Source organism: Octopus bimaculoides, chromosome 9, assembly GCF_001194135.2.
Source record: "Octopus bimaculoides isolate UCB-OBI-ISO-001 chromosome 9, ASM119413v2, whole genome shotgun sequence".
NCBI lineage: Eukaryota > Metazoa > Mollusca > Cephalopoda > Octopoda > Octopodidae > Octopus > Octopus bimaculoides.
This window is the reverse complement of record NC_068989.1, coordinates 222,248-233,387: the sequence shown is the minus strand read 5'-3', so window position 1 is coordinate 233,387 and position 11,140 is coordinate 222,248. Positions and strand designations below refer to the sequence as shown.

General features: G+C 36.2%; 1 protein-coding gene across 1 annotated transcript in view; it reads right to left on the bottom strand.

The window, feature by feature from the left end:
- Window positions 1–4,825: 4,825 nt before the first annotated feature.
- The window catches only part of LOC106868373 (spectrin beta chain, non-erythrocytic 1), a 183,489-nt gene continuing 177,174 nt past the window's right edge, over window positions 4,826–11,140 (bottom strand). The window contains exons 82-84 of the mRNA XM_052970308.1: window positions 10,392–10,484; window positions 8,668–8,687; window positions 4,826–7,238 (exon numbers count right to left, since the gene is read on the bottom strand). Coding sequence (XP_052826268.1) covers window positions 7,032–7,238; window positions 8,668–8,687; window positions 10,392–10,484 — 320 coding nt within the window. The 3' untranslated portion in view covers window positions 4,826–7,031. The remainder of the gene's footprint in view (window positions 7,239–8,667; window positions 8,688–10,391; window positions 10,485–11,140) is intronic.

Below are 11,140 nucleotides of genomic sequence, written 5' to 3'. Positions count from 1 at the left end.
GCCGTTTTCGTGCGGGTGACACGTAAAAGCACCCACTACACTCTCTGAGTGGTTGGCGTTAGGAAGGGCATCCAGCTGTAGAAACTCTGCCAAATCGGACTGGAGCCTGGTGTTGCCATCCGGTTTCACCAGTCCTCAGTCAAATCGTCCAACCCATGCTAGCATGGAAAGCGGACGTTAAACGATGATGATGATGATGATGATGACTTCCATGTTAGATTCCCTGGAAAACAGAAGATCGTCAATTGAAATCTTTAGCTTCGTAATAGCATCTCGTCCTAATAAGTTCAAATTTTGAACTTTGGAAACATGGCACATGATGGCACAAGTTTTATCAGCCTGGAGTTCACCACTGGTTTGACCCATGAAAGTACCTATGATCGGAATAGCATGTTTGCTAGCCGATTGATACGGCAAGGTTGCTGGCTGAAGTTCCAATTTTCCCAATTCTTCTGAAATGAAGTTTCTTCCTGTCGCAGTGTCCAGCTCCATGTGCACCAGCTTGGGCAAGATATGGACTGGAACAAATAATTGGGGAACCCTGCAAGAATTATCAGAAACAGTAGAACGGTTACAAATTTCTAGACTTCTTATCGTATTACTAGGATTTTGCAACCGTGTTTTCTTCCAGCATACTAACTCTAAGCGTTCTTGAATCTTGCAATAATTACAAGTAGGATTTTTGAAATGGCAATTGGGAGCAAGATGAGAAGTTTTCCCACAGCAGTAACACCTCCATTTTGACTTGTCTTCGGCTGGCTTAGAACTTGCCATCTTTTTACCTGTAGATTTAGAACATTTAACCCCTTTTGTACTTGCATAGGAATAGAACCGTAGATGGTTTCTTTAGCAACTTTAGCCGCATCCTCTGTCTCAATAGCGACTTCAATTGCTCGATTGAATGCAAGTTCATCGATGTTGATTTTGAAAAGTGCTTTTAGCATAGTTCCGTTGTTGACTGAGAAAATGAAACGTGTTCGCAACGCTTCGTCCAGAGGATTCTTGATTGATGTTTAATCACAGGTAGCAGCAGCCTGGTGAATGGGAGTTGCTAATTCTTGACTCGACTCACCTGCTTTGCACTTCATGGCACTTCAGAAGCAAAATCTCTCACACACAACAAATCGTTTCGGATCAAACTGTTGCTTACTGGAGTCGGAGATTTGGTCTATTGTAAGATCATTGATGTCTCTTGGAGGTGTTTCTTGTGCTGCCAGCTTCGATAACATCTTGTATACGGTAGAAGTTTGATTAGTAAGGAAAACTTTAGGTTTCTTACTGTCAGGAACTGAATGCGCGTTGAATGGTTTGACAAGGGCTGGCAAGCCAGAGTGCTGCACCAGGCTCTATTCCCTTCCTAATACCAATCACTTTACAGAGTGTGGATTGGGTACGAGTACATTTTACATGGCACCAACATCAGCAAGGTTGCCAAGTAACTTGTGGGATGAAGACCCCTCAGTTAAGAGAGAGAGTGGAACTGTGGGAAGTGGCTTTGTGCCAAGTAGGAGTATAATAGAGGGATCGAACAGGATGTCCCATAAGAATGTGAAGGAAGATTGACTTGCAAATGATTGTGACAGAAATTGGAGTGGCTGGTAGACTGGGTATCATAGATATGTACACACACACACACACACAGAAACGTGCCCTTCATTAAGCATTCATATTTTGATGCAGACGTGGGTTCAACAGTTTGACAGTAGTGAGAAGGTTGGTTGCACATGACTGCCTAATTGGCTTTTGTCAGTGGCATGTATCCACTGGCAACCTTATGCTAAGGCACAATTTGTTGCTATTCAATATAAGAGAACTTCTATTGCCCATAATGGATGTTTATTCAACTGAGTGACTAACTGCAATACCTGAGACTTTTCAGTCAGTTTTCCTTTACATAATAATGTCTGATAGCATTCTAAGGGTGATGTTCTCAAAAATTTACAGTGTGCATAGAGTACGTTAAGCAATTCTTTAACCTCTTAACAAAACCTTTCCAAAACTGAAAGTTTCTGGTTGGCTAAAAGAGTTTCTACCTCATGAAGTGATGTCAAGTTATTTAAACTTAGGGAAAATCTTTACGGTAAAGGAAGAATGACTTCAGTTCTAAGTAATAATAGTTTCTGTTTTATTTGGTTAAATAGGATTCTTTAGATTGAAAAAGGATTTGGACCTTGATATAAAGACTTCATTGGTTCATCCAGTCTAAGTAATAATGACTTGAAGTTAATCCTTTAAAAACATCACCCGCACGGAAACTGATAATTTTTATTTACTGCTGACATAATTTAATAGAATTTCACTAAAAGTATTAATGCAGTGAGGAAAAACTTCTATTAAAATATTACTGAATTCATCCAACATTCTCCCAAATGCCCCTGAGGGGCATTGGCTCTGCTGTCAATGAGGCCTAATTTGTAGTAGGGAAGGATATAGGGAAAATGTAATTGCTAGAATAAGAATAGGATGGAGAAAATGTTGAGAGTTTCTACCTCTGTTTGCAACAAAAGGTCTTTCTTTCTTTGAGTGAAAGGAAGATTGTATGATGCATGTATATGAACAGCAAATGCTACATGGTAGTGAGATGTGGGCCCTGAATGCAGGGGACATATAAAGGCTTGAGAGGAATGAAGCTCGTATGCTCTACTGGATGTGCCATGTAAGTGTACAAGTATAACAGTGTGTTAATGTATTGAGAGAAAAATTAGACATAGGAGGAATTAGATGCAGTGTGCAAGAGAGAAGATTGTGCTTGGTTTGGTTATGTAATGTGTATGGATGTAGGCAGCTGCATAAAGAAGGTGCTGATTACTTAAAATGGATGGAACTAGTGGAAGAGAGGAAACCTAGAAAGACATGGGATGAAGTACTGAAGGCCAATCTCTGAATGAGCCTCACAAAGGAGAGGATAAAGGACCGAGATATCTAGCACCTGCTATACTCAAGAAAATCCGTCCACCCCAGCAGAATTGTTAATGTTCAGCTGAAGGGGTTTTTGCCTCGCACGTGCCCTTGTGCAGGTTCATGTAAAAAGCACCAAGCACCCTGTAAAGTGGTCGGTGTTAGGAAGGGGATCCAGCCACAGAAACCAAGTCAAATCAGACTGGAACCTGGTGCAGCTTTCCATCTTACCAGCTCTGATCAAACTATCCAATCCATACCAGTAGGGAAAACAAACATTAAATGATGGTGAGAAGCAAGTACAAAAGACAACTTTGAACATGTTTTGCTCTTACTAAACCTCTTCAGCAAAACAAATACTTCACAGTTGTTGCTGAAGGAGTGAGAAATCATTAAGTAGATATATATATATATATATATATATATATATATATATATATATATGGATGGACAATGAAATATGAGCATATTCCCCAAAAAAAGAATTACTAGTGTTCATTAGTCAGACATGTCATTCTCATAAAAAAAGACAATAATTAGGCGTTATCAGTTTTTTTTTTGTATTAATGCTCATCTCTGTTAATAATGTTTGACGTATATGGAAACAAGTGTTGACCAAAATGGTGAGATTCAGGACTTTTTGAATGGCATTAAAGTGAAACAGTCATACTAGGAGAATCTTTAACTGTGACGGGAGAGCTTAACTATAAACCCACAACAAGTGATAAATACAAAATGCAAAGTTATATACCATGACACAATGTAATTATGTAGCAAGTTGTTGGTGTCGTAAATAACTGAAGTCACAGATAAGCAGTGACACCTTTTACATAAACTGGGTGACTTGCATGAGTGCTTTTCTTGTTTTCTCTTAATACTGGCTTGACAATAAAAGATAAAAATACTTTAAAAACTAACTTGATTTACAAAAGAAAAAAAAAAAAAATTCATGATTTAAAATAAACAGGTAGCAACTAATTACCAACAAACCTCTATTAATAAACTTCAAAATAATGAAACAAGTCATGATGTAACTTAGAAAATTGGCAAATATCAGGACACAGAGTAATTCATCTGTAATAATAATAATAATAATCCTTTCTAGTACATGGCCTGAAATTTGAGGGGAGGGGGATAGGTGATTACATCGACCCCAGTACTCACTGGTACTTAATTTATCGACTCTGTAAGGATGTAGTACCAGGCAGTGGCTCTCGTGGCTTCTGATCTTAACTGATTGGAAGTGTTCTCATATACATTGATAGGCTACAATATTCTGCTCAATACTACATATTTGCTTGTCCCTTAACCAGTTGAGAATGTCCCTTAGTGGCTGATGATATGTGCAGCTGTGATCACGAGCAGAAGTAGTGGGGGGGGGGACATCATAGCTGTGTATTGCGAAGAATTCTTTGGGGTTTGAATAATTTACATCTGAAAACATGGGTGTTTTGTTCATCATCCTTGAACGAACCTTATTCAGGGACCTTTTGAGGAAGATGAGCTACTCAACCTGAAGAAAATTCTAACTGCAAGGTCATGTGCTTTTTATTTTGATATAAGCTCACCATGTTGTGCAGTTGTGGTCATGATGGACCCTTATCAGATGGGTGGTCATGATGGATATATTGGGCTTCGTATAATTGGACCTTAGTGTCACTTCGATGACCTTGAGTTGCTCTCTTACTCAAAGTAGCTACTTTCAGAGGAGGAATTTCAGAATTAGTCAAAATAATAAATCTGTCAACAGTATTATATTTATACAGGTCTCTCTTTTTATCATCATCATCATCTCCTTCATTATCCCTTACCGTCACCTTTAGTAGGAGTTGAATGTTGTTTTCCATACTGCTATGGTTTTCCTGAGGGTTGAGCTGAAGATTTTATAGTTCATTAAAAACATTTAAATGAAATACAACACATATCATTCCAAATTTTAATATTTTATTTACTATAGAAAAATTACAGTTTCTATCAAATCTTTGTTCCTCTGATATCTTACACAAACAGTAGAACAGCTGCTTGAAAACAAACAAAATACAAAAACAAACAAACTGAATAACTGAGTTAAGGCATGTTTTTAGTTCAAGGCTCTGGGCTTGTTCCTTCAGTAGATCAACAATATTGTAGTAAATATTATGCTATTAAATGTTTTGGCATATTGTGGACAGTAACTAAATTGTCAGTTAGGTTATACAGTGAAGCATTATAAAAACTCCAAAAAAAGATGTCCTAGTACATGAGATGTCTTGACTGTCATGGTGTTTTACCAGAATGAAAACAAGCAATTATTACGAATACAAAATAACCGGGGTAGTTATTTATGAGAAGTTGAAATTCAAGTGCTTATAGTTTTCCAATAAAGGCTTGAACTTCATGAAAATTAGTGTTTTGAGAAAGGTTTGTTTGATAATGTTAATAATCTATGTTGAATTTACTCAATGGATCCTTCATAAACCTGATTTTTCTGCCTTGTTACACACACACACACACGTATAAATTCAACAGATTATTAACATTATCAAACAAGCCTTTTCATTAAGTTCAAGCTTTTGTAGGAAAACTACAAACACTTGAATTTTAACTTTTCACTAATAACGAACCTGTTATTTCATATTTGTATGTTTCGCTGTCTTCACATTATACACACACACACACACACACACACAAAAACCAATATTTTATAATATATAGAATTATGTCAGAAGAATGAAGAGGGGTTAATACATGTAGATGTTTTTTTTATTGAAACTGAAATTTGAGTTGTAAGACAAACTCTCAGCTTCAGTTTTGATAAAAAAAAGAAACAAAGAAAAACATATCCTCAATTTAATGTCCATGGTTCCCTGCTTCTATGGATTCAACGGAATTTGTTGAGGCAGATTTTCTACCGCCAGATGGCGTTCTTGTTGCCAACCCTCATATCCAAATAAGGTAATATTTTCCCATGACCAGATAAGTTTTCATGAAAGATTGAAAATGAATAACACTGCTTGCATAACAGTGAGACTCATTTACAACTCACATACAGTGTTGAAGCAAGGGGACAGTAATACAAGCATACATATAGGATGAGCTTCTTTCAGTTTCCATTCATCAAATACATTTACAAGGATTCAGTGAAAGACACCTGCCAAAAGTGCTATGTAGTAAGACCAAATCCGGAACCATGTACTTGAGAAGCAAACTTCTTACCACACAGCCATATAATAATGTGTGTGTGTGTGTGTGTAGCTCTGACCTTTGACTTGACATCATAGTGAGAGTTGTAAATGACTGGCACTGTCATTCCTTTCCAATATTTGGCAAAAGCATGTCTGTTTCTTTGTGTGGATACAGGAAAGGGCATCTGCTGTAGAAAATCTGCCATCCAACTCATGCAACCATGGAAAAGCATGGGGACATCAAGATGATGAATATTAATGTTTATGTGTGTGCCTTTGTGTTTATAAAGTAATAAAATTTGAGTAACAAAAACACACACACAATTAATAAAATCTGAGAAACAAAAACATCAAAACAAAATTAGAAAAAAAAAAAATTTCCTTGCACCTTTGAAATTTAAGAATTAAAAAAAAAAATTAATGAAACGACAGACAGTTTGAAAAGTACCAGATGAATCTCTTCATCTTATAAAACAAATAAATGAGTTTGGGCCATCATTATACATGAGCTTGGATTTTGGTATAAATCTACAGTGGATCCAAACTTGGTTTTAAGATTAATCTTCTCCAAGGATATTTTTTTTAGCTGACCCCTTTTTGATAATTAGAAACAATGCTAGTGTGAAATAATTTATGGGTTAAAAATAGAGGACGTTAAACAAATTCTTGATAGGGGTTGAAATTTGAGGTGAAGTAAATATTAAGTCATAGAACATTTTCTTTAATTGATGCCATGTAGAAAGAGAGGAAAACTTGGAATGAAATTCTAGAAAATTCTGTCAGAAAAAAAAAAAAAACAAACAAAATCCTGCATAAGGCTTATTTGGAATGTGTTGCTTCAAATTATAAATCTAGATTTGACATTTCTCTACGTCCAGCAGAGAAAGAAAGTCATAAAACTGTACAGCAGTTACTGGCAGATGAATGGGGGGAATGAACAGTTAGGAACACAGGCTTCAATGGAATGAATTAATTTTTATCTTTCTTCACTTCTTTGTGGTCTTTCTTCTTTCTGAAAAAAGAAGAAAACCCTTTCTTTTTTTTCTCCTTTTCTAGTTTTAAATTATCATCATCATCTTCAAATGTCTGAGGCATGAATTGATGACCGCCAGGAATCTTCGTGCTCATCTGCTCAAGATCCGTGGTACTTTCAACTGAGCTGGATGACATCGGCCGCTGAAAGAAATTTACACAGCTATGTAGAAGAAATACAACATGTACTTAACATACAAGCAAATCAATAATCACCCAAAACATTTAACAGTAGCTAATGTCCAGCTAGAATAAATCATAGATAGGAAAATCCAAACATTACTGTTACAGGCTATAATTTTTTTGAGAAGATAAAAGGAGGAGCCACAGAAAACCCTGACAAAACTAAAAATGTTCTAACCACTTGACCACAACAAAAAGCATTACCTTTTAATCCATACAAACAAAAGTTACTCCTCTGCTAAGCCCTCCTTAATACCTTGTTATTTCACTCTTCAATAATTTTATGTACATTCAACCATAACCCTCCCCCCCCTCCACTTGTTATATATCTTCATCATAAGAAAAGGAAAGAAAGTACTAAAAATTTGATAAAGATTTTTATGATCTGTACTCTAATTAGTTTTTATCTTATATACACTATTATCCCCCTTTTTTTTTAGTTAATAATCTGCAAGTATTTCACTGTAGATCTCTGACAATTTTTAAGAAGTAACAGACATAGTGACTAATAACAGACATCTCCATCTATTCATTTTCTCCCGTCACTGTTCTTGGAAGGGTCACGGAGGGAGAGTCCTCAGCCACTTCTTCCATAGGATCCGATCTCAGAAGAAACTGTCATTAGACTTTTCAGTTGGATTCTCAAGATATTATCCAGCTATCTGGTTCTTGGTTTACCCCAAGGTCTCTTGTCAGTTGACTTGGCTTCATGACTCCATCTTGCAATACTTGCCTGTAACATTCTGATCACATGTTTTTAAATGTACGAAATAAAGAACAATAATAGAAAAATGTATGCATACCAAAGATTTGATTAAATATTCATAAATAATAAACTACCAAAAATATCTAAATTTTTGTATATCACTTGATATTTCTTTGCTGGTTTTGGTTTCACCACTTGATACAGGAGTTTCCTTTCACTTTATAAATGTGCCAAGAGTTCCTTGTTTCTCTCAATCTTTTTAAATTATAAATCTTGCACAGATGACATATTTGAAGTAACATTTCTACTCTGTACAATATTTGAATCTTGAGACTTGAGGAATAATCAGGAGTTTCCACTGTTAGATCTGCTTCAGCATTTTCATAGTGTTTCAATTTATTCATAAAAAGCTTTTAGACAGAGCAGGAAGAGAGTCTCTGCACAAATCATCAACAAGCAAACTAATTATATGACTAACGAACACCTTAGTAACATCAGGTCATTAAACTTTTAAAGCAATTATTATTTTGTTGTTAACTATTATGTTTCTATTTTTATAATTATAAAAAAAAAAAAAAGAAACAAAGGAAGGAATAATTAAGCAAAATATTACTGTATGCACGCACACACACTCCAATGACAACTACTTGAAACTTAGAGAAAGAACTGAACAAAAATATTTACCCTTTGAAGTGCTTCAACGTCTGCAACAAGAAGGAAAAAATATATTGTCATTTGAAATATACAGAAAATAATTTTAAAAAAATACCTAAAGTTGAAATCTTATGAATCATACTTCTAAATCTTATATGAGAGAAAATTGATAAATTGTTGTCATGAACACAAGTTTTTATTTCCATGCATTCACAACTGACCTCTAAGCACATACTTTTGTACACCTTCAGCAACTCTTATGCTAAGAGACTAAAATAATTCAGTAAAACTAATTTAATCTACAATTCTTATCTTCTATTTAATCTGTAAGTTTGTTACAATCACTTGCCAAGACATACCCAGTGTCCTGGGGCAAGTGAAGGATATGAAATGTTACAGTTTGACTGAAAGCTTGGGGAGGGGAAGTGGCAGGGACAGTAGCGAAATATCTTCATGTAATACAACACAGACATTTAAATGGAAAGGGTTTTTCTAAGGATATGGGAAGTACTTGTCAGTAAAATCTTTTAGATTTCTCTGAGACATGGTTCTCCTTGGATCTTATCTAGATGTTTCTGACATCCCTTTCTTATCATACTTAGGGCACCTACAATAACACGAACAGTTCTCGCTTTAAGATGCCACATCTTTTGTATTTCAATTTCCAGGTCCTTATATTTACTTAATTTGTCAAATTCTGTTTCAGATACATTTTTTATCAGTGGGAACACTTCTATTAATCTACAAGTATTTTCTTCCTTATCTTTAATAATTATGTCTGGTCAGTTAGCCTGGAAAATCCCAGAGGGTAGTGACATTTTTACCTTCAAGTGCTCATTTTGTAGTGTTTACATATTTTCCAATGTAAATACTGTCCTACCCTATTGTGGCGATTTTTGTATTCATTTGGTGTCAGCACAGGACATCCCAAGATGAGATGGTCTGCTGTTTCATCAAATGTATCTCCCTTTTGAGGTACAAATCCAGGCAAGGTTGTTTATGGAAGACGAGCAGTAGCCCAGGCATACCAGCCTCCCCTCCTCTCCATGCCACTGATGGGAAAGGCAAAGGGGGCCGATACAGCTTGGCAACAGTGACATTGCCACAACACATTTCTACAGCTGAGTGAACTGGAGCAATGTGAAATAAAGTGACTTGCTCAAGAACACAACACACAACCCAATCCAGGAATCAAACTCACTATGAACCCAATGCTCTAATCAAGTGCTTCAATAGTATGGTCAGTTGTTTTTATGGCAAAGTCCCTTAAGATCTTGTAATTCTCATTTTCTATCTGGTTTGCGTTCACACCAATTTTCTGTTGTTTTGTCTAATATCCCAAATCACTCTTTTTCCAATGCAGTCATGTCTGCACTTGTACTCCGTTTGTGCTTGTATACTGCACCCATTTAAAACGTGATTAATACTCTCAAGACTTTGAGATATTTGTTCCAATTTCTTATAGAATGAGCTCAAATTTATCAAAATTCAACTCTGCCTTTCATATTTTCTGCATGATAAATAAAGCTAGTGAACTAGCAGAGCTGTTAGAGTATCAGACAAGAGGCCTTGTCGTACTAATTCCTGTTCTGTGTGACTAACAACTCTTAACAACTGAAATAAAATTAATAGAATTGTCATTTTTTTTTTTTTTCGATGATAGGATGAACTGTGATGTGAGAAAGTAAGTGGAGTTTTCTTTGAAAGATTTAAAAACAAAAACAAAAAAAAAAAAATGCATGAAATATACAAACCATTATTTTCTGGGGTTTTTTGCGACAACGAACTGTAATTACTGGTGGCATCCCAGGAATCAGAAGTCTCTTTGGATACGAAACCATCTTTACCTGGGAGAACATAATATAGCAACATTTTTAAAGATGTAAACTCAATTTTTGTAGGAAAGAGATGCAGTAGAGCTAGAGAGGTAGTATATATTACTGGTACAATTATATTAAGTTGAAAATATGGCATTTCCACCTGAATGAATCTGGACTGAAAAAAGCAAAGACTATAACTAGACTTAGTAGTGCAACTAGTCTAAATAATGTGTTACTATTTCATTCTCCTTTAACATTCTAAACCTCTGCCTTTAACTATATTTTCTACAGAACTGTCAGTTTTGTCATCACTGCTGCACTTATCAACCTCATGCTATCATGGGCCACATGGATGATGGCTCCCTTTTATGTAATAAGGCTCCAAAGAGAGAAACTTGAAGTGGTGTGAATTGCAAGACAATGTGTTAGAGAGAATCATGATGTCATAGGAGAGAAATGTGTCCACATGGATGATGGCTGCAAGAACGTGTCTGGCGCCGCAAGAACGTGCCTCGAAAAGCAAGAAGGTGCCTGGGGCCGCAAGAACGTACCCGGCGTCGCAAGCACGTGTCCGGCGCCGCAAGAACGTAACTGGGGACGCAATAACGTGCCCAGGGCTGTAAGAATGTGCCTGACGCCGAAAGTAAGAGCCTGGGGCCGCAAGAACGTGCAATAATTACGTG